The sequence below is a fragment of the Bos grunniens genome, chromosome 10 (genome assembly GCF_055505025.1).
Source record: "Bos grunniens cultivar Pamir isolate PY7600 chromosome 10, Bosgru_T2T1.0, whole genome shotgun sequence".
In the NCBI taxonomy this organism is placed as follows: domain Eukaryota; kingdom Metazoa; phylum Chordata; class Mammalia; order Artiodactyla; family Bovidae; genus Bos; species Bos grunniens.
In genome coordinates this window covers 30,446,202-30,470,157 of record NC_141174.1, presented here as the reverse complement: position 1 = coordinate 30,470,157, position 23,956 = coordinate 30,446,202, and the positions used below count along the sequence as shown (strand labels likewise).

Below are 23,956 nucleotides of genomic sequence, written 5' to 3'. Positions count from 1 at the left end.
CAGTTCAGTTCAGTCACTCAGTCGTGTTTGACTCTTTGCGACCCCATGAATTGGAGCACGCCAGGCCTCCCTGTCCATCACCAACTCCCGGAGTTCACTCAAACTCACGTCCATTGAGTTGGTGATGCCATCCAGCCATCTCAATCCAGCCATCTCATCCTCTATCTTCCCCTTCTCCTCCTGCCCCTAATCCTTCCCAGCATCAGAGTCTTTTCCAATGAGTCAACTCTTCGCATGAGGTGGCCAAAGTACTGGAGTTTCAGCTTTAGCATCATTCCTTCCAAAGAACACCCAGGACTGATCTCAATTAGAATGGACTGGTTGGATCTCCTTGCAGTCCAAGGGACTCTCAAGAGTCTTCTCCAACACCACAGTTCAAAAGCATCAATTCTTCGGCGCTCAGCTTTCTTCACAGTCCAACTCTCACATCCATACATGACTACTGGAAAAACCATAGCCTTGACTAGACGGACCTTTGTTGACCAAGTAATGTCTCTGCTTTTGAATATGCTATCTAGGTTGGTCATAACTTTCCTTCCAAGGGGTAAGAGTCTTTTAAATTCATGGCTTCAATCAACATGTGCAGTGATTTTGGAGCCCCCAAAAATAAAGTCTGCCGCTGTTTCCACTGTTTCCCCATCTATTTCCCATGAAGTGATGGGACCAGATGCCATGATCTTAGTTTTCTGAATGTTGAGCTTTAAGCCAACTTTTTCACTCTCCTCTTTCACTTAGAGGCCTTTTAGTTCCTCTTCACTTTCTGCCATAAGGGTGGTGTCATCTGCATATCTGAGGTTATTGATACTTCTCCCGGCAATCTTGATTCCAGCTTGTGTTTCTTCCAGTCCAGCGTTTCTCATGATGTACTCTGCATATAAGTTAAATAAGCAGGGTGACAATATACAGCCTTGACGTACTCCTTTTTCTGTTTGGAACCAGTCTGTTGTTCCATGTCCAGTTCTACCTGTTGCTTCCTGACCTGCATACAGATTTCTCAAGAGGCAGGTCAGGTGGTCTGGTATTCCCATCTCTTTCAGAATTTTCCACAGTTTATTGTGATCTACACAGTCAAAGGCTTTGGCATAGTCAATAAAGCAGAAATAGATGTTTTTCTGCAACTCTCTTGCTTTTTCCATGATCCAGAAGGGAGTTAGGCATTTATAATTAAAATCACTTTGGATTAGAATTATAAAAAGATAGTTCTAACTTACTGAAAGTTTATCTCCTTTCTGAACATGTTTCAGTGGCTTCTCTTACTCAGCTATTTCAGTCTTCAGTTTTGGAGCCAGATTATCCTTTACCTTCCCTGTTAGGTTTCAACTCATATATTTCATACTTTTCCAGATCTAGACTATATGGGAAATGATTCAGTCTTAGGTCCAGCTATGTTGAAGATTAGAATAAAACCTGTTTTTGTTGGATAATATTTTTTATTCCTTTGGATAATTTTTCTGTTTCTGGAGCTTAGATTCTTTTCAGTATTGATTCTGACTAGTGTAGTAGATTTAAGACTTACTTTTTTTTAAATAAAAAATTTAAGCAATCTTTTTTATACTTTTAAAGTTAAAATGGGCAATATAAAATTCATATCCAGTGTGACTATGGCAAGCACACATATTAGATTTTTTGAGGTTATTTAGATCTGTAGGTAGTCTGTGTGATAGTCTGACAGTCTTTCCTTATATTTGGTTCATAAAATCATAGTTGCTGAACTAGAACTAGTTTCTATAAAGTAGGTGGTCAGTAAAAAGACACAAATGGAGCCATAAGGAATGACAACCTGATGAATTAAGAAATCATTGTGATGAATATTTGGTTTTTATTATCTTTGCAAGATGTATGTTATTTCATGTCACTGTTTCTTTTCTCATGCAGTTTTCAATCTGACCAACAATGTGGATTTGGACAATACCAAAAAGAAAATGGAGATATACCAAAAGGAAAACAAAGATGTCATTCAGAAAAATAAGTTAAAGCTGGTTGGTGCCAAGTATTTTCTTCTTCTTTTGTATTAGAAACTAATGCTTCCACATGATCCTTTAAAAAGCTTTTTCTAAACCTAGTCATATTTACAAAGAATTTAGGTGTAATTAAGTCCAGAAATACTAGTATATTTATATATGCATATAGGTATGAGGCGCATATTACTATAGCAAAAACAGTTTTGATGGCATTATTAAAATATATTCTATAAAGGAAAAATAATTGTATGCATGCAGAGATTTAATTATCTAACTTACACAGTTTAGCTGTCATTTCTTCAGTATAGCTAGGGTTTCTAGTTTTGGGGAAAGCAGAGGTAATTGTTTTTAAGGTGCTCTTCCAGGAATTTGTAATCATTGGTAAAAATGATATAGATATGTTTGGATTACATAGCTTGAATGTTTGGATTACGTAGCTTGTATTTTTGTCTTGTACTTAGATTTACTTGTTATAGTCTTCAAGTGTTTCATTAAGGCACTTCTTTCCTACAATAAAACTCTTGAGGAATTGACATTCTATTCTGTTCATATCCAGCCTGGCTTCCTTAGAAAGGTGTCTCATTTCCGAGAGCATCAGTATGCCATAAAAATTACTCACTTTCCCCAGTAGCCTTCTCTGGGTACATCAGAAGATACATGCATAATAGGTATGCCCGGGTGACTTGTTGCATTAACTGTGTTTAACTTAATAAGGTTGTTCTTTCAAGTGAGTGCTTTTTTCATTTATAGTTTTAAGCTACCAAATCATATTGAGAGTTTAAATGAACGAATGATCTAATTTTAGGCTGGTTATATTATTTTAAAGTAGGAATTTCTAATTAATGAAAACCTTATAATGATAAGTTATTGAATACAATTGACCCTTGAACAACACAGGTTTGAACTGTGTAGGTCCACTTAACACCTGGTTTATTTTCAATAGTGAATACTACTCTACCACATGTTGAGATTGAATCCTTGGTTGCAGAACCTCAGACACAGAGGGAACCACTGATAAGGAGTGCAGACTAAACTATACGTGAATTTTCAACTGTGCCAAGGACCAGCATCCGTAATACCTCATGTTGTATAATGATCAACTTGTACTTTGTTTAATGCATGTTACAGTGACTGCATTTATTCTTCCTGTTAGCGTTTAGCACCTGAATCTCTTATAACTAAGTGTTTTGGTCAATAATTCATTATCATTTATTAATGGATCATTCTATGATGAGCATTTTATTAGTGATATGTAGCTATTTGGTGTTGGCATAAATACAGACGTAGGACCATTTTTTAAGATGGTGCAAGTTCATGTATATCAGTAACTACAGTGTCTTTGGGTAGAGCCCAGTTCTGTAGTGGCCCAAGGAATGTGGACTATATGAATGATGTATTTACTATCCTGAGGTAGCAACTTGCCTTTAATGTCTTTGCGAATGTTAAAGTCTCACTGTTCCAAAAACATCAGAATTGTATCAAAAAAGGGGAAAAAGCTCAATCTCTTGTATAGTTAGGCACATAAGATGACTCATTTCTGACAGAGAAACTATTACTGAGTTTACTGTGGAAGCTGAAGCTGCAACACTTTGGCCAACTGCTATAAAGAGCTGACTCATTGGAAAAGACCTTGGTGCTGGAAAAGATTGAGGGCAGAAGGAGAAGCAGGTGACAAAGGATGAGGTGGTTGCATGTCATCATCTACTCAATGGACATGAGTTTGAGCAAACTGTGGGAGATCATGAAGGACAGGGAAGCCTGGCATGCTGCAGACCATGGAGTCGCAAAGAGTCAGACATGACTTAGTGACTGAACAACAGCAGCAGCAGCAGCAGCTACAACAAAAACAACATACATTTCAAAATGATCACCATTATAAGTCAAGTTACCATTATGATTGTATGGTTACCATCATGATACAAAGATACTGTATTCTTGTTGACTATATTCTCCCACACTGTGCATTTCGTACCTGTGACTTGTTTATTTTGTAAATGGAAGTTCACACTTAATCTTTCTCACCTATTTCTTTCATTCCCTATCCCCTTTCCCCCCAGAAACCTTCTGTTTGTTCTCTGTATCTATGACTGTTTTGTTATTTTTGGTTACTTGTTTTGTTTTTTCGATTCCAAATGTAAATGAAATCATACAGTATTTGTCTTTCTTTGACTTTTTAAATTTTAGCATAGTACCATCTAGGTCAATCCAAATGACAAGATTTCATTCTTTTTTTTTAATGGCTGAGTAATATTTGATTTAATATGTTACATCTTTTTTATCCATTCTTCTGTTGATGGGTACTCAAGGTGCTTCTGTTATCTTGGCTTATTTAAATAATGCAGAAATGAATGTTGAGGTGCATATATCTTTTCAAATTAGTGTTTTGCTTTCCTTTGGATAAGAACTCAGAATTGCTTGATTGTATTGTAGTTGTATTTCTGATTTTTTGAGGAACCTTCTTATTTCCATAGTACCTGCACCAGTTTACATTCCTAGGGTCCCCTTTTCTCCACATCCTTTCCAACATTTGTTATTTGTTTTCTTTTTGCTGATGACCATTCTGACAGATGTGAGGTGATATTATGGTATTCATTTGCATTTCCCTGATGATTAGTGATATTAAGCATTTTTTCCTATGCCTTTAGGCCATCTGTATGTCCTCTGGAAAAATGTCTATTCAGGTTCTTTGCCCATTTTTTAATCAGGTTATTTGTTTTTTTGATGTTGAGTTCTATGAATTCTTTGTATATTTTGGACATTAACCTCTTACCAGATTTATTCTTTGCTACCCATGCTACCCATTTGACATGGGTAGATGTCAAAGAGCATATTACCCATGTTGTCTTGTAAGAGTTTTATGGTTTCAGGTCTTACACTTAAGTCTTAAATAATCCCTTTTGAGTTTATTTTTGTTGATGGTGTGAGAAAGTAGTCCTGTTTAATTCTTTCACGTGCAGCTGTCTAGTTTTTCCAACACCATTTACTGAAGAGGCTGTCTTTTTTCTTGTTGTATGTTCTTGCTCCCTTTGTCATGGATTAATTGCCCGTATAAGTGGGTTTACTTCTGGGCTCTCTGTTCTATTCCACATTGATCTGTGTGTCTGTTTTTGTACTAGTACTTTGTTTTCTTGAAGACTGTGTCTTCGTATTGTAGTTTGAAATCAGGTAGTATGATACTTTGAACTTTGTTGTTCTTTTTCAAGATTGTTTTGACTATTCGAGGTCTTTTATGTTGCCATACACACAAAATTATTTGTTCTAGTCCTGTGAAAAATGTGGTTGATATTTTGATAGGGATTGCACTGAATTTGTAGATTGTGTTGGGGTAGTATGGCCATTTTAAAACTGTTAATTCTTCATGAGCACAGTAGATCTTTCCATATGTTTGTGTTGTCTTCATTTTCTTTTGTCAGTGTCTTACAGTTTTCTCTTTATAGGTCTTTTACTTCCTTAGATTACTTCCCAGGTATTTTATTCTTTTTGATGCAGGTGTAAATGAGATTCTTTTCTCTTTCTGATAGTTTGTTGTTAGTGTATAGAAATGCAGCAGATTTTTATAGATTAATTTTGTATACTGCAAGTTTACTGAATTCATCGGTGAGTTCTAATAGGTTTTTTGTTGGCATGTTTAGAATTTTGTATATATAGTATCATGCAATCTTCAAACATTGACAGTTTTTCTTCTTCCTTTCCAATTGGAATTCTTTTTCTTTTTTTTTTTTGTTTGATTGCTGTGGCTAAGACTTCCAATACAATACTTCCAATACTTTATTTTTTAATAAAAATGGCAAGAGTGAGCATCCTTGTCTTGTTCCTGATCTTAGAGGAAATGCTTTCAGCTTTTCACTGTTGAGCATAATATTAGTTATGGGCTTGTCATATTTGGCCTTTATTGTTTTATGTTCATTCTGTGCCTACTTTGTTTAGAGTTTTATCATAAACGAATGTTGAATTTGATCAAAATCCCTTTTTATATCTACTGAGATGACAATATGCTTTTTATTTTTCAATTTATAAATGTGGTGTGTCACATTGATTGATTTGTGGGTATTGAACCATCCTTACATTCTTGGGTATAAATCTCACATGATTATGGTATATGATCCTTTTAATGTATTTTTGAATTTGGTTTTGCTAATATTTTGTTGAAGAGTTTTGCATCTATGTTCATCATAACTAATCTTTTTCATCTTCACTCACCTACCTATTTCTCCTATTATGTACTTTATCTAAGTGTTCAAGCCATATCTGGATAGTCTTCATATACTGTTTTTTAAAAAACTTTATTAGAAATTGAAGCATAATTGTTTTACAGTGTGCTGGTTTCTGCTGTATAATAATGAGTCATAATTGGATAGAGTGTATATGTCAATGCTACTTTCTCAATTTGTTCTACTAAATATATGATAATTGTTTTTCTCTTTCTGACTTACTTCACTCTGTATTGTAGGCTCTAGCTTTATCCACCTCATTAGAACTGACTCAAATTTGTTGCTTTTTATGGCTGAGTAATATTCCATTGTATATATATACCACATTTTCTTTATCCTTTCATCTGTTGATGCACATTTGGCTTGCTTCCAAGTCCTGACTATTATAAATAGTGCTGTCACAAACATTGTGGGTATATGTGTCTTTTTGAATTGTGATTTTCTCAGGTTATATGCCCAGTAGTGGAATTGCTGGGTCATACGGTAGTTTTATTCTTAGTTTGTTAAGGAATTTCCATACTGTTCTCCATAGTGGCTGTATCAATTTACATTTCCACTAACAGTGCAGTAGGGTTCTCTTTTTTCCACATCTTCAGTATTTATTGTTTGTAGTTTTTTGATGATGGCCATTGTGATTGGTGTGGCTTCCCTGGTAGCTCAGTTAGTAAAGAGTCTGCCTGCAATGTGGGAGACTTGGGTTCAATCTCTGGATTGGGAAGATTCCCCTGGAGAAGGAAATGGCTACCCACTCCAGTATTCTTGCCTGGAGAATGCTATGGACAGAGAAGCCTGGTGGGCTACAGTTCATGGGGTCACAAAGAGTTGGACACGACTGAGTGCCTTAACACTTTCACTTTCATTCTGATTGGCTTGAGATGATACCTCATTGTAGTTCTCATTTGTATTTCTCCAATAATGAATGATGTTGAGCATCTTTTCACGGGTTTATTGGCCATCTATATGTCTTCTTTAGGGAATCATATACTGTTGGTAGTCTTTCCTGGCAACCCACTCCAGTGTTCTTGCCTGGAGAATCCCAGGGATGGCGGAGCCTGGTGGGCTGCCGTCTGTGGGGTCACACAGAGTCAGACACGACTAAAGTGACTTAGCAGTAACAGCAGTCTTTCCTTATGGTCTTTCAAACCTAGTTCCTCCTCTAATTTTATTATCGTTACTTTACATAGTATTCATTATTTCTTACTTGAGTTGGAATATTCCTCTGAGTATTCCTGTCTTTAATCTTGAACCCCAGTGATCTGTATTCGTCACTGCTTCTAGTCATCTTTCTAAATTCTGCACCCCTTAGTATGGTATGGTCAATTCTCCATTATCTGCCTTCTGCTGGCCTCTCCAGCTTTTATCAAGAGCTTTCCCCAACTTCATACTTAATTTCTTGGTCATACCAAGCATTCCAGCTTGATTTGTGTCTTTTTACCTTTGTTTTCTGTGCCTAAATGGCTCTTCTACTCTGCAGTGGGGTTAAATACCTACTGTTAGAAACCTGCTCAGCCTTCATGAGCTGAGCTTACCTAGGGCTGTTAATACAAATTACCCAAAACTGGGTGATTTAAAACAATGAAATTTGTCTCCTACAGGAACAGGCTTCTTGTAAGCTAGAAGTCTGAAGTCAAGGTGTCATCAGGGTCGTGGTCTCTCTGAAAGCTCTAGGGAGAAATCTTTTCTTTTAGCATCTTTGGCACCACTCTGATTTCTGCCTCTAACTTTCCATGGCCTTCTTCCCTGTGTGTCTGTATCCAAGTTTCCAGCATGACCTATCTTAACTTGGTTACATATGCAAAGACCCTATTTCCAGATAAGGCCACATTTATGGTTACCACGGGTTAAGAACTTCAACATGTATTTTGGGGGCACACATTCAACCTGTTAACACTCTGTGAAATCTGTTCTAACTCTACCTGTCCTCCGTCATATCACAGGGAATTAACCACTCTATTAATTTTGTCTCCCACCATACTCTGTGTAAACCTATCACTTGTTCTACTTATTGCTGATATGACACTGTTTTATTGTGAGACATCTTTTTCTGCTTATGGACCTACAGTCTAGTAATTCACTTTTCCAGCCTTCATATCTTACCCCCTAACTTTGTGCATTTATTCCTAGTAATTTTTCTAGATCAAGTTTGAATTTTCTTCTCCACTGGGTGCCTTAGTTAGAACAGCAATCTCAGTAATAGAAGTTTTTAAAATTATAGGGGAGAAATGCTACTAGAACTTAGCAACTGACTTAATTTAAGGGGGATGGGGTTGAGGGAGAAGGAGTAATAAAGATGACTTTGAGGTTTCAACTTGAGTTGACTGAGAGATGGGTGTGCATTTAGCAGAAATCAGGAATACAGGAGGGTTATCAGCTTTGGGAAACCAAATGCTGAACTTAATTTTGGATATACTGAGTTTGAATTATAAGGGAAATATTTTTTCATTTGGGAAACTTGTTTATTTCTGGGAGTTTATCTAATTTGTGAATTGATATAATCTTAACAGATTAGATTAACAGAGATTAATATGTAAATATTATTTTACATAAAAATATACTTTTCTGTGAGATCTCTGTTAATTCATGTTAGTGATTCCAAAACATATTATACTCTCTCCCTCTATTCTGTATTTGCCTCAAGGTGCCATAAATTCTCAGTATTATGTTGAATTAAAAAAAGGTATGGCAATGGCACCCTACTCCAGTACTCTAGCCTGGAAAATCCCGTGGATGGAGGAGCCTGGTAGGCTGTGGTTCATGGAGTTGCTAAGAGTCAGATATGACTGAGTGACTTCACTTTCACTTTTCACTTTCATGCATTGGAGAAGGAAATGGCAACCCACTCGTGTTCTTGCCTGGAGAATCCCAGGGACGGGGGAGCCTGGTGGGCTGCCATCTATGGGGTCGCACAGAGTTGGACACAACTGAAGTGACTTAGCAGCAGCATTGCATTTTTAAGAGCAACAGTCAGGATTTAAAATAAAGCCATTCAGATATTACTATATTTCTCATTCATAAGACTTAAAGAACAAAGAGTTGGTATAATACTGCTTTTTTAAAAAAATGTAAATTTATTTATTTTAGTTGGAGGTTAATTACTCTACAATATTGTATTTGCTTTGCCATACATCAACATGAATCTGCTACAGGTATACACGTGTTCCCCATCCTGAACCCCGCCTCCCTCCTCCCTCCCCATACCATCCTCCCGGGCCATCCCAATGCACCAGCCCCAAGCAGCCAGCATCATGCATTGAACTTGGACTGGCGATTTGCCTCATACATGATATTATACAGGTTTCATTGCCATTCTCCCAAATTATCCCACCCGCTCCCTCCCTCACAGAGTCCAAAAAACTGTTCTATACATCCGTGTCTCCCTTGCTGTCTCACATACAGGGTTATTGTTACCATCTTTCTAAGTTCCATATGTATGTGTTAGTATACTGTATTGGTGTTTTTCTTTCTGGCTTACTTCACTCTGTATAATAGGCTCCAGTTTCATCCACCTCATTAGAACTGATTCAAATGTATTCTTTTTAATGGCTGAGTAATACTCCATTGTGTATATGTACCCCAGCTTTCTTATCCATTCATCTGCTGATGGACATCTAGGTTGCTTCCATGTCCTGGCTATTATAAACAGTGCTGTGATGAACACTGGGGTACGTGTGTCTCTTTCAATTCTGGTTTCCTCGGTGTATATGCCCAGCAGTGGGATTGCTGGGTCATAAGGCAGTTCTATATCCAGTTTTTTAAGGAATGTCCACACTGTTCTCCATAGTGGCTGTACTAGTTTGCATTCCCACCAACAGTGTAAGAGGGTTCCCTTTTCTCCACACCCTCTCCAGCATTTATTGCTTATAATACTGCTTTTAAATATGATTTAGGGTTGGAATAAATTTCAGAGTCTGGAAGTATTTGATATTTCTAAGGAACTTCATAAAAGGGAAGTAATGTAGGACTGTAGTTCATTCTCTCTACATATTAGCTTTGGATTTTGAATATTTTAGTCCACAGAGAAGACCCTTGAAATTTATATACTTGTGTTAGAAAATAACTTCAGTTTTTCATAACTTAATAATTCACTTTTCATTTCATAAGTGAATGCTATTTGGAACTCAAGCATCAGAAAGACTTATTTTAACTTGGAATAAAGAAGTTAAGTACTATGATAACTTTTCATTATCTTACGTATTTTGAAAATTGTTTCTATTAAATGAACCAGTCTTTTATATGGAGTTTTTCAATTAATAGTTCTATATGGAGATGATCTCTTTGTTATTGTTGGGTTTTTGTTTTGCTTTCTTTGTTAAATTTCCTAAGTAAAGTCTTCTTAAGCAGTTTCCACATTTCTGCAGCTGGGATAAGTGTACTTTGTTTAGATTTCATTTAGTGCTAGATGTCATTCTCTTTAATGGTAACATGTCTGCATGAAAGAAAATTCTTTTAAAGTGGAGCTGCTGCTGCACTATTAAACAATTAGTGACTAGTGCAATTTATGCTTCGAAAAAAGGTAGTATGGAGTATGGTATAGACTTAGTTTTGGTTACTAAATTTATTTCATGCCATATATGAATGTTACTGTTTCAGACTCGGGAACAGGAGGAATTGGAAGAAGCTTTAGAAGTAGAAAGACAGGAAAATGAACAAAGAAGACTATTTATACAAAAAGAAGAACAAATGCAGCAGATTCTCAAAAGGAAGAATAAGCAGGCTTTTTTAGATGAACTGGTATGTATTAATGTTGATTATGATAAAAACATTTGTCTTCAGGGTTTATCTTTCCTCTTATGCTGGGTGATGGTATTTAAATGGCATTTCTATAGTTTGTGCTCATGTATTTACCTTCTATCCCTTTACTTTATTTATTTATTGATTTATGTATTGGCTGTGCTGCATGTTGGTTGCTGCATGTGGGCTTTCTCTAGTTCTGACAAGTGGAGACTGCTCTTCATTGTGGTGCATGGGCTTCTTGTCGCAGTGGCTTCTCTTGTCGCATAGCACGGGCTCTAGGCTCACAGGCTTCAGTAATTGTGGCACATGGGCTTTCTTGTTCTGCAGCATGTCAGAGATTGAGCCCATGTCCCTTGCACGGAAGGCAGATTCTTAATCACTGAACCTTCAAGGAAGCCCCTATTTATTTTTTTTAATGTTTGTTAATATCCATTTTATTTTCAGATAACAGAGCAATACTATAATTAACATAAGCCAGTTTACTATTAATAGGATGTTGATGTGTTTCTAAGCTTACTGACTAAAACATGTTTTCAGAGCACTTTTCTCCTGATTGATACTGATTTTCTAATAACTAGCTCATTTTCAAGTATTTTGGCTTCATGCTGAAGTTTTAGTGACTGGTTACTCTGTGAGAACTGTATTTTGTATTTTTGCATGGGGAAAATACACTTGAAAGAAATGGTAATGTCTTGCAAGTTATTGGTGTTTTCTAGTTGTTAGTTGCCCAAGTAGTCAACATTATTAGATAATAGCAGGGATTACAACCAAGGTTTATGAGATGTTTCATGGATTTGAGAATATATTATTTGATGCTTATAAACCAATGTAATACTGATGAAATTGCAACATGGAAATTGTCCTTTCCAGTAAAGGCTTTTTACATCCTTCCTTTCCCCTTTCTAGCTACGTAATTAATTTCCACGTGTTGTTAACATACTTAACTCTTCAGTCTACTAGTTGCTATCTGTTTGTTATTCTGTGACCAGGTGAATGTGTTTGTGTATATTTTTCTACTGTGCTTTTGCCCTAAAAGCATTTAAGCTATATAACCAAGAATAAAAAGAGAAAGCAAGATTATTTATTAGTTTAGTACAAAAGTATTTATGGCTTCAGACCATGAATTTTAAATCATTTTAACTAGGTTCAAACACATCTTTGTTAATCAAAATAGGAGCCATTACAATCAACACATTTTTGCCAACGAGAAATAAGTTTGTTTATTCCTGTAGCATAAAAATCCCTGCTTCAGGATTTGATGAACTCTTGGAAATCGTTTTCTGCCTCCTGCTGGTTGTGGAAGTGTTTTTCCCTGCAAAAAATTATTAAGATGCTTGAAGAAATTGTAGTCAGTTGGTGAGAGGTGAGGTGAATGTGGTGGACGAGCCAAAACTTTGTAGCCCGGTTCGTTCAACTTTTGAAACTTTGGTTGTATGACATGTGGTGGGGCGTTGTGGTGGAGAATTGGACTCATTCTGTTGACCAATGCCAGCTGCAGGTATTGCAGTTTTTAGTGCATATCATCAATTTGCTCAATATACTTCTCTGATGTAATGGTTTCACCAGGATTCAGAAAGCTGTAGTGAGTGGGTCATACTGGCAGCAGACCTCCAGTGACCATGACCTTTTTTTGGTGCAAGTTTTGGCTTTGGGAAGTGCTTTGAAGCTGCTTCTTGGTCCAGCCTCTGAGCTGGTCATCACTGGTTGTTGGATAAAATCCAGTTTTCCTCTCATATCACAATCCAATCGAGAAATGGTTCATTGCTGTTGTGTAGAATCAGAGAAGATGACACCTCAAAATGACAATTTTTTTGATTTTTGGTCAGCTTATGAGACACTCACTTATCAAGCTTTTTCACGTTTCCAAAGTGCTTCAAATGCTGAACAACCATAGCATGGTCAACATTGAGTTCTTTGGCAACGTCTCATGTAGTCATAAGAGGATCAGCTTTGATGATGCTCTTGGTTATTGTTAACTTCTGATAGCTGGCCACTGTACTCCTCATCTTCAAGTCTTTCTTCTCCTTTGCAAAACTTCTTGAACCACCACTGTACTGTACATTTGTTAGCAGTTCCTTGGTCAGTCTCTGCTGCTTTACAACCTATTTTGAACTCAAATAAAAAAAATTGCTCAAATTTTCTTTTTGTCTAATGTCATTTCTGTAGATGAAAATAAATATAAAATAAACAGTAAGTAATGTGATTAACCAAAAATATAAAGTGAGAAATGCACATTAAAATGATGTATAACATAACTAAATTTATTTAAAGATGTATTCCAGTATTAGACAAATTCAACAATGTAAAACTGCAATTACTTTTGCACCAACCTAATAAATTAGAAGTAGGTGGGAAAGTAAGGACCTTCGTGAAGCTTAGACAGTAAATGCTTATCATAAACCCTATCTGCTTTGTATGAGTGGAGCATAAATTTGGTTCTGAAAATGAGGACAAGGAATTCCCTCGTGGTCTAAATAGTTAGGATTCGGCACTTTGAGTGTCATGGCCCTGGTTCAGTCCCTGATCAGGAACTGAGATCCCACAAACCACACAGGGTAGTCCAAAGCAAAAAAATGAAAATAGCAATGTATAGCATGGAAGATTTTTTTGTTGTTGTTAGTAACTTCCATTAAATTTTTTGAAACTATTAAGTGGAAGTTGTGGCTTTAACAATTGAAATGATACATATTGTGTTTTACATTTTTTGTGGACATGTCGCCTGTGAGACATTAAAAACTTTAAAGAATGAATTTGTAAAGCTTCACGTTACAGGTTTTTTTTTTTGAAAGGTTCTTTCTCTCATCATTTTATATAAAGAGGAACATGATTTTCTTTCCTTTGTACGTTATTAATGCTTTCCTCTATACATTAATTCCAAATACTGAACTTAGATTTAAGACAAATATACACTCTAACTTTCTAAAAATGTTCCATTTATTATTAAGAATTTTTAGTTTTTATTTTGAGATTAGCTAGTTTTGCACAGCAATTCTTTTTGTATATTCTTTTTATCTTTAGTCTTGTAGCATGAAATTTTGGTGCCTCATTGAGCTGCTTTTGGCTTTTGAGCTGCAGCTGCCAGTGTTGTACATTGTGTATAATCTGGAGTTAATATTGGTTTTTGTTAAGAACTGCCCTCCCCTTCCTGTTTTCCTCACCTGCAAGTCATTACTGTGCATACTTTCTTCACTATTTAGATCATGTAACATAGTGGTTAAATAATCTTTAACAATTTATTGTATTTATTAGAACAATTAATTACAGCAGATTGGTTTGAATACCAATTCAATTTGAATTTCTGGTTTTCATTTTCAAATTTATTTTTAAAGATTGTTACTTTAATTTTTGAATATTTATTAAAAATTTTTTGTTAAAATGTTAACATCCATTTCATCCTTGTTGACCAATTGAAAGAATTCATTAAATTTCTTTTTATTTTCCTGAATCTGTATTAAGTATGTAAAAGAATGCATTGTATTTTTTCTATGTATGTTCATATGTTAAATTTTATTTAGAAAGACTGCATTATAAATATATCTAGTAGCTTAAATCTTAAAATGATTCTCTGGATCTAATTTAGACAACTAGTACAAGTACTCCTTATTAGTTTTTCTTCTCCTGTTTTTGGTCCTTATGCTAAAAGTCACTTTTTAACCTTTTAAAAAAGTATTGGCATTACATTATACTCTATGTGACAGAGTTTTAATGTTATGGTCTTAATCTTTATGACTTAAAATGTTGCCTAAAAAGTTCATTTATTTAATCCTAACTGTAAATTCAGAGTTTTTTTTTTTTTTTCCTAAAAGCTATTTGAAAAAAGATTTTTAAACAGGTCCTGACTTATTAAATATTTTTATATTCCTGTTAGAAACTTCTCTTCAGATTATGTCTTAAATTTTGCTAGGGCTAATATTGTCAAATGCAGTAGCTCATTTTTATTAGAATATTGTTTGCCAGATGGCTTGCTCAAAGTCAGTTAAAATAATCTTTCAAAATGGTTGTTATAAAGCTTTTAATAAGTATTACAGGTAGTCTTAATTAAAATTTCTTTAAATATTGAGCATTGTACCTTCAGGCTATTAAATAGCTTAGGGAACCTTTCAGGGTAAAAATGGAGAGCTAAGAATGAAATACTGGGTTAGCCAAAAAGTTCATTTGGGTTTTTCCATAAGATACTACGGGAGAGCCTGAACGAACTTTTTGGCCAACCAATAACTTGAAAGGCTGAATCTGCATTCTCTGTATTCCTAAGAGCATATGTTTCCCATAATTTATTTTACTCTATAGATTTTGTTGATGTGTAAACTCCTACTTATTTCTTTCTTAACATTTACAAGATTTTCAGACTCCAAAGTTTTGATTGCTAAAGTAGAGTATAGCAGATTTGAAGTAAATTGTATTGCCTTTGTACCAAAATTAGTTTTAGATTTCTAGAATACTTATTTTTATTAAATTTCAGCTGTTTTACCAATACATTTTACTATTCTGGTTCTTTTATAGGAAAGTGAAACCAGAATTAAAACAGGCATAGTATTGATTAGCAACTTTTTTTGAAGTGCACATATTGTTTTGCTTTTATGTAAGAACTTTTACTTTTTAGAGTAAGTACTAGGTATGGAATTTGAATTCACTTAGAGTATTAATTAGGAAGCAATGATTTAGCTTTTTAGCCAAGAAAATTTATTTTTCTTCTGTTAGTTTTTACATGTAAAATGATAGTAAGAGATTTTAAAAGATACTTTGGGCCATTGCCCATTTAAAATGTCCTTTAAGTTGACATTTTATTACAAAATTCCTAATGGGAATCTCAAATAGCTGTGGGAATTCACAGTAATGCCATACTTCCCAGGCCACCAGGAAAGTCCCAATACTATGATTAATGTATTACTAATGCTTTGTTGTAGAATATATGAGAGGTATTCAAATATATTCTTCTAGAACCAAGTCTCAAGAATTTTGCTTCTTAATAAATTTCTGCATTATAAATAAAATTTGTGTTTTTCCATTTTGAAACTTTTCATCTTTAAAACATTTGCTTTTGCAAACCACTTCTGTTGCAAAGTTTTGAAAAACAGGTTTATTCTAGGATGATGCTGTTGAAATAATTGGCTTGTTATTTGAATTTCTTCTGTACTATAACCTTTAAACAAGTCTTTTAAATATATTTGTTAGCCATATTTGTGCCCCAAAATACTAAGTTGTTGGGTTTGGAAAGAAAATAGGTTCTACTATATCTTCACTTTTATATTACAAAATGTTTAACAACATAGTTTTTTCAGGATTAAATTCTGGGTAGTTACTATTTTAAAAATTTGTTAGACCATTTGATGACTTTATTTTCATAGGTCACCTTGGTATAGGAGATAGAAATGTATTTGTACCTTTCTTTCTGTTTACTGATACAGAGAGCAGTGTGTCTCTTTGTGTATGACCTTCTTCCTTCCTGGTTTCCTTCTGCATGTGTTTCTGTGTTCTTATTTAACTGACATCTCAGAAGGGAAAATGCTTTGGGTACATGAAAATTGGCAAAACTAATACAATTATGTAAAGTTTAAAAATAAAATAAAATTAGAAAAAAAAAAAGATCTTAGCTGTGTAGCACTTTAAACATGTAAGAAGACTTCATTTTAAATAGAATAAATAACAGTTTACATATAAGAGTTAGTTATTTGATGATGTTATTAATATGTGTATATGCAGATTTGTATAGATAGCGGCCCTGTTTTAGTATCAATATAAGATATTAAAAATGTTTACTATTATTTTGCTAATTAAAAAATTTAGATTTAATTTATAAAAGTAAGTAATAAAGGAGAAAATAAATGTACTTTTGGTTGTACTTAACAATCATTCCATTGTACAAAAAACAGAACAAGGATCATTTCCAAACGGCCTCAGGTGAAATCTAATGGGAAACAATTTCAAGCCAGTCTGAATTCACTGGTTAAAAGAATGTGTCTTAGATAAACATCTGATCTAGGTTATAGTACTTTGTACTACTCTCTTTGTGATTAGCTTCTAATTTTTTTTATTTTAATAAATATATGGTTGGTTTCACTAGATGAAATAAGACCCTATTATACTGTCTTTAATGTGGATTTTATAAAAATCCATTTTTGTAGGTTATTTTGATTTATGAGTCTAAAACAGCCTTTTCTTATTATGGAATGTTAAAGTTTTTTGTAAAGTGTTCTCCATAAAGTGAATATTTAGGTTGACATCAAGTGCTTATGGAAAGGCATAATTTAAAATAAAAGACTGGTTGCTCTTTAGTTCTTTCTTTTTAACTTTCACACTGCACTTTAACTTCTCTTACAGGAGAGTTCTGATCTCCCCGTTGCTCTACTTTTGGCTCAGCATAAAGATAGATCTACCCAATTGGAAATGCAAATTGAGAAACCTAAACCTATAAAACCAGGGACGTTTTCCACAGGCATCAAAATGGTAAGCTGTATTTTATTGTTTATTTGGAACATATATGTCAAGTATTATACTTTATAACTTTATATTGATTTTTACAGATAAACTGGAAGATTCAATTATTTAAGATGCGTCTGATCTAGGCTACATGACTAGAAATAAAAATACATGCAGTATAAGAAGAAAGTGAAAAATAATAATTTACAGAGTATGCAACACAGTTTTGTTCTATATGATATTGAATTTGCATGTGTTTATTATTCTGTGTAAGTTTTTAAGCTTGTGGTATAGAAAAATGTTTCTTAAAATGCAGACTTCTGGTTTCTGGTATGGCATGTGAGAAGCTTGGAAAGTGCCATTCCAACCTGACAACAAATAAAACTTAAAACCCACTGAAAAATCAACAAGTTTTTTTTAGTACAGAGAGGTCACAAAGCAAGCCACTGCCCTTAAAATTGAAGAGACCAGTAGAGACTACAGTGAATCACAGCTCACCAGAACAGCAGCCTTGCTGGGAACCAGTGCTGGTGTAGGGAAACCTGAATTGGTTCACAAATTACTGAAGGCTCAGTATGGGCAACTCTTAAGAGTTAAAAACTCCAGGGGAAATGAATCATCAGAGGCCCCACACTTTTTGTGAGTCTTACCTGTTGTGTTTCAACCAGATTATCTCAGTGTATATTAGAAAAAATCCCCTCATGCTTTTGACACATGAAGGAGAAAAGGGGAACCGTTTTAAGATGTGCCAGAGCATTCTGTTCTTCCTAACAAGATTTGCCCTCTAGGATAAACTATTTTACCAGAGTCTAACTGAGTTTTATCAGAGCCTAACTGATCTGGGTGAAGGGAAATATCCAACTATAACTGCTCCAGTCTTAAATGTTGAAGAAGGGAAATACACAACTTCAGTTCACTCTAACCATCCTGCCCCACCTGATGGCCGGGAGATTGAGAAGTGTGTGTGAAGTTCACAGTCCAGAAACATAGGCTTTCTAAAAGAATGAGACCTTATTATAGGACTAGGACTATAAATTATTCTATCATCCCTGATACCGTCAGTTCAGTTCAGTCGCTCAGTTCAGTTCAGTCACTCAGTCGTGTCTGACTCTTTGCGACCCCATGAATCGCAGCACGCCAGGCCTCCCTGTCCATCACCAACTCCTGGAGTTCACTCAGGCTCACGTCCATCGAGTCAGTGATGCCATCCAGCCATCTCATCCTCTGTCGTCCCCTTCTCCTCCTGCCCCCAATCCCTCCCAGCATCAGAGTCTTTTCCACTGAGTCAACTCTTCGCATGAGGTGGCCAAAGTACTGGAGTTTCAGCTTTAGCATCATTCCTTCCAAAGAAATCCCAGGGCTGATCTCCTTCAGAATGGACTGGTTGGATCTTCTTGCAGTCCAAGGGACTCTCTCGAGAGTCTTGTCCAACACCACAGTTCAAAAGCATCAATTCTTTGGTGCTCAGCTTTCTTCACAGTCCAACTCTCACATCCATACATGACCACTGGAAAAACCATAGCCTTGACTAGACGAACCTTTGTTGGCAAAGTAATGTTTCTGCTTTTGAATATGCTGTCTAGGTTGGTCATAACTTTCCTTCCAAGGAGTAAGCGTCTTTTAAATTCATAGCTTCAGTCAACATCTGCGGTGATTTTGGAGCCCCCCCAAATAAAGTCTGCCACTGTTTCCACTGTTTCCCCATCTATTTGCCATGAAGTGATGGGACCAGATGCCATGATCTTAGTTTTCTGAATGTTGAGCTTTAAGCCAACTTTTTCACTCTCCTCTTTGATTTTCATCAAGAGGCTTTTTAGTTCCTCTTCGCTTTCTGCCATAAGGGTGGTGTCATCTGCATATTCGTGACATTGTACAGGAGACAGGGATCAATACCATCCCCATGGAAAAGAAATGCAAAAAAGCAAAATGGCTGTCTGGAGAGGCCTTACAAATAGCTGTGAAAAGAAGAGAAGTGAAAAGCAAAGGAGAAAAGGAAAGATATAAGCATCTGAATTCAGGGTCTCTCAGTCGTGTCTAACTCTTTGCAACCCCATGGACTGCAGCATGCCAGGCCTCCCTGTCCATTCACCAACTCCTGGAGCCTGCTCAAACTCATGTTCATCGAGTCAGTGATGCCATCCAACCAGCTCATCCTCTGTCTTCCCTTCTCCTCCCGCCTTCAGTCTTTCCCAGCATCAGGGTCTTTTCCAGTGAGTTCGTTCTTCGCATCAGGTGGCCAAAGTATTGGAGTTTCAGCTTCAGCATCAGTCCTTCCAATGAATATTCAGGACTGATTTCCTTTAGAATGAACCTGTTGGATCTCCTGGCAGTTCAAGGGACTCTCAAGAGTCTTCTCCAAAAAGCATCAATTCTTCGGTGCTCAACTTTCTTTGTGGTCCAACTTTTACATCCATACATGACTACTGGAAAAACTATAGCCTTGACTAGATGGACCTTTGTTGGCAAAGTAATGTCTCTGCTTTTTAATATGCCAGCTAGGTTTGTCATAGCTTTTCTTTCAAGGAGCAAGTGTCTTTTAATTTCATGGCTGCAATCACCATCTGCAGTGATTTTGGAGCCCCCCAAAATAAAGTCTGTCACTGTTTCCCCATCTATTTGTCATGAAGTGATGGGACCGGATTCCATGATCTTAGTTTTCTGAATGTTGAGCTTTAAGCCAACTTTTTCACTGATACCTTACATTTTTAAAGACCTGTTTACAAAAGTTTGTTCTACTCAGTGTGTCATGTCTGGCTGTCAAGGGGAAAAAAATTGCAAGATATACCAAAGGCAGAAGACACAGTTGGAAGAGACAGAGCAAGCATGAGAATTAGATATGACCGGGGAATTGGAATTATCAGACTGGGAATTTGAAACAACTGTGATTAATATGCTAAGAGTGCTAATGGATAAAGTAGATAACATGCAAGAACAGGTGGGCAATATAAGCAGAGAGATGGAAATTCTAAAAAAGAACTGAAAAGAAGTGCTAGAGAAAAAAGAAACTCTAAGAGAAGTGAAGAGTGCTTTTGATGGCTTATTAGTAGATTGGACATGCATGAGGAAAGAGTCTTTGAGCAAGAGGATATATCAGTCAAATTCTTGAAAACTGGAAACCAAAGAGAAAAAGCCTGGGGGGAATAAAAGCCCAGAACAGAATATTGCAAGGTCTGTGGGATGACGACAAAAGGTACAACACAAGCATTCTGGCAATACCAGAGAAGAGAGAAAGGAGCCGAAGAAATATTTGAAACTATAACAACTGAGAATTTTCCTAAATCAACATCAGATACCAAACCAAAGACCCAGAGAGTTCAGAGAACATCAAGTAGGATAAATGGCAAGAAAAAAAAACCTTATACCTAGGGATATTATTTTCAAATTATAGAAAATTGAAGATAAAGAAAAAAAACTCCTGAGGAAGCTCCTCCTATAGAGGAGCAAAGATAAGAATTATATCTGGCTTTTCCTCAGAAACCATGCAAACAAGAGAGTGGAATGAAATATTTAAGGTATTCAGAGAGAAAAGCCACCAGCCTAGAATAATGTACTGTGTAAAATTATACTTTAAAAGTAAAGGAGAAATAAAGATCATAAGAGAAAAATAGAGAATTTTTTGCCAGTGTATCATTTTTGAAAGAAATGTTAAAAAAGGTTCTTTAGAGGCTAGGAAGATGATATAGATGAGAAATCCAGAAGAGAAAGCATTGCAGAAGAAATGAATGAAGATAAAATAAAACTTTTATTTTTGTTGTGCTTAATTGCTCTAACAGATAACAGTTTAAAATAATAGTAACACTGTTTGACCATGTTTGCTTATGTGTCTATATGTGTATATACACATGTATACTTATTCACACAGGTCCTTATATATAAGTGAAATGAATGACAGTGATGACACAAGGGATAGGAGGAAGCAATTAGAATTATTTTGTTATTATAAGGTACTCACACTAACCATGTTTCTACTACTCAGCTATTGTTTTTGAGTTTTAAAATTGCCTACTTTGTTTGTCATATGTTTGCCAGCTAATTAGATTTATAAACACCTTGAGGACAGAAGTTGTATATTTTAACTTTGTTTTGTATAATTGTGGTTATGTGGGCACCTGAAAAATACAAAATATTCATAATCTATTTTAAGCTTACAAATGTAGGAAATTTGAGCATATTTTTACATAATAATGTAGGGGGGTTTCCCTGGTGGCTCAGAGGATAAACCGTCTGCCTGCAATATAGGAGACCTGGGTTCTATCCCTGGGTTGGGAAGATCCCCTGGGGAAGGAAATGGCAACCCAATCCACTGTTCTTGTCTGGAGAATCCCATGGACAGAGGAGCCTGATGGGCTATAGTCCACAGGGTCGCAGAGAGTCAGACATGACTGAGTGACTTTACTTTCGCTTTCCATAATGTAAAGGAACACACTACTCATTTTAAGGAATTACCAAAGGGCTTCCCTTCCCTGGTGGCTCAGAGGTTAAAGCGTCTGCCCACAATGCGGGAGACCCGGGTTCGATCCCTGGGTCGGGAAGATCCCCTGGAGAAGGAAATGGCAACCCACTCCAATATTCTTGCCTGGGAAATCCCATGGACGCAGGAGCCTGGGGGCCTACAGTTCATGGGGTCACAAAGAGTCGGACAGGACTGACCGACTTCACTTTCACTTTCACTTTGAACTAAAAAGAAAGTATAGAGGAAAGAAAATGGGCTTGGAAAGACTAAGATACAGTGGGATTAAATACCAGCTTCACAATTCACTAGATGTGTATCTATGGGTAAAATGTTACTTTGCTCTTTCTGAAATTGTTTCTTTCATTGGTAAAGTTGAGATAATTGTAGATTTATATGATTATTTGGATGATTAAAATATGTATATAAAATGCTAAACCAAGTGCAACAGTCATTTTACAAGTAATGCTGTTTGTTGTTATTATAGTTTAAATGTCTAAGTGAATTATAATCTCTTTATATTGTATAATTAAGTAGTACATATTTTTAGGATTCTTGAATTTTGGGGAATTTTATGATAAATTTGGCATATTGATATCCTGGAAATCTGTGGCATTGCTTTGACCATAGTATTTTGTTCTACAGTTTTTTGAAGTTTATTTTTTAAATTTGCATACAACAAAGGTCAGTCTTTGTGATGTATAGGATCTTGCCAGATGCAGAACAGTATAGCGATCGTAAAATCATAATGTAGAGCAGTTCCATCACTCCTCAAAATTCTTTCATGTGGGTTGTTTCCTTGGTTATGATTATCAACAAGGCTGCTGTAAGCATTTGCTTACAGTTGTATGCTGCTGCTAAGTCGGACTCTGTGCGACTCCTGACACGGCAGCCCACCAGGCTTCCCCATCCCTGGGATTCTCCAGGCAAGAACACTGGAGTGGGTTACCATTTCCTTCTCCAATGCATGAAAGTGAAAATTGAAAGTGAAGTCACTCAGTCATATCCGACTCTTAGTGACCCCATGGACTGCAGCCTACCTGGGTCCTCCATCCATGGGATTTTCCAGGCAAGAGTACTGGAGTGGGGTGCCATTGCCTTCTCCATACAGTTGTATAGGTAAGTTTTAATTTGTTGTGGGTAAATAATACTAAGAAGGAGATTGATGATTTATATATTAGAAAGATATATTTAGCTTTGTAAAAAATTTCCAAACTATTTTTTAAAGAGCATATACCAGTTTGCATTCCTATCAACATTGAGTATTCCAGTTGCTCTGCATCCTCAGCATTAAGAATTTTAGTATTTTAGGCACTCTAAACAGGTGTATCGTGGTATCTCATGGGTTTTAATTTGCATTTCCCTGATGACTAATGTTGAGCACCTTTTTGTGTGCTTACATTTCATTTGACTTTAGTATTTAGCTTAATATATTAGATATCTTTCCAGATAGTGTTGTGACCTTGGTATTTATTTTCTTTCTTCTTCCCTTCCTCATTTTTACAACCTTTTGTTTGGTGAAATGTAATGCAAATATACAGAAGTGCACAGAACCAAACCATATAGCTTGGTGAATTATTACAAAGTGAATATCTGTGTAACCATCACATGGCTAAAAGAAAAAAGTATTCTCAATGCTCTCGAAGTCCTCCTCATGACTTCTTACATCTAGCCTGCACCCCACTCCTTTTCCCCAAAATAGGGACTCTTGTTTTCTATGGCAGTCCCTATCTAGCTCTTTTAAATAACTTTAACATTTAAGCATGTATGCCTTAACCTGATTAATGTTTTGTTGTCCATCTTATATTTGTGAGATTCATCCATGTTTTTGTATATAGATGTAGTTTTTTTTTTTTTTTTTCCACTTTTCATTGCTGGGTAATGTTCCATAGGAGGACTATTCTACATTCTACATCAACATTCTACTGTTGATGGATGTTTAGGTTGTTTTGAGTTTCAGTAATATACATAATGCTAACATTTTTATATATATTTCTTGGTGCACATGTACAGACATTTCTTGGTGGCTATTCACCTAAGAGTAGAATTACTTGGTCATGGTGATTATGTATGTTAATTTTAGGAGATACTGCCAAAACATTTTCCAAAGTGGCTTTTACCAATCGTACTTCTACCAACACTTGTGCCTTTCTGTTTTTTCCACTGTAACCATTCTGGTGAGT

At 35.8% G+C, this 23,956-nt stretch overlaps 1 protein-coding gene across 6 annotated transcripts in view; it reads left to right on the top strand.

Annotated features, from left to right (window-relative positions):
- Positions 1-23,956, top strand: part of MNAT1 (MNAT1 component of CDK activating kinase) — a 210,418-nt gene that overhangs the window by 71,195 nt on the left and 115,267 nt on the right. For 3 of the 6 annotated variants that reach the window (XM_086320401.1, XM_086320404.1, XM_086320402.1), the window contains exons 4-6: positions 1,876-1,979; positions 10,763-10,903; positions 17,225-17,350. In XM_086320401.1, coding sequence (XP_086176527.1) covers positions 1,876-1,979; positions 10,763-10,903; positions 17,225-17,350 — 371 coding nt within the window. Of the gene's footprint in view, positions 1-1,875; positions 1,980-10,762; positions 10,904-17,224; positions 17,351-17,427; positions 17,727-23,856; positions 23,951-23,956 lie in introns of those variants that run through there. The other 3 variants (XR_015134235.1, XR_015134236.1, XM_086320405.1) reach the window with 2 other exon arrangements.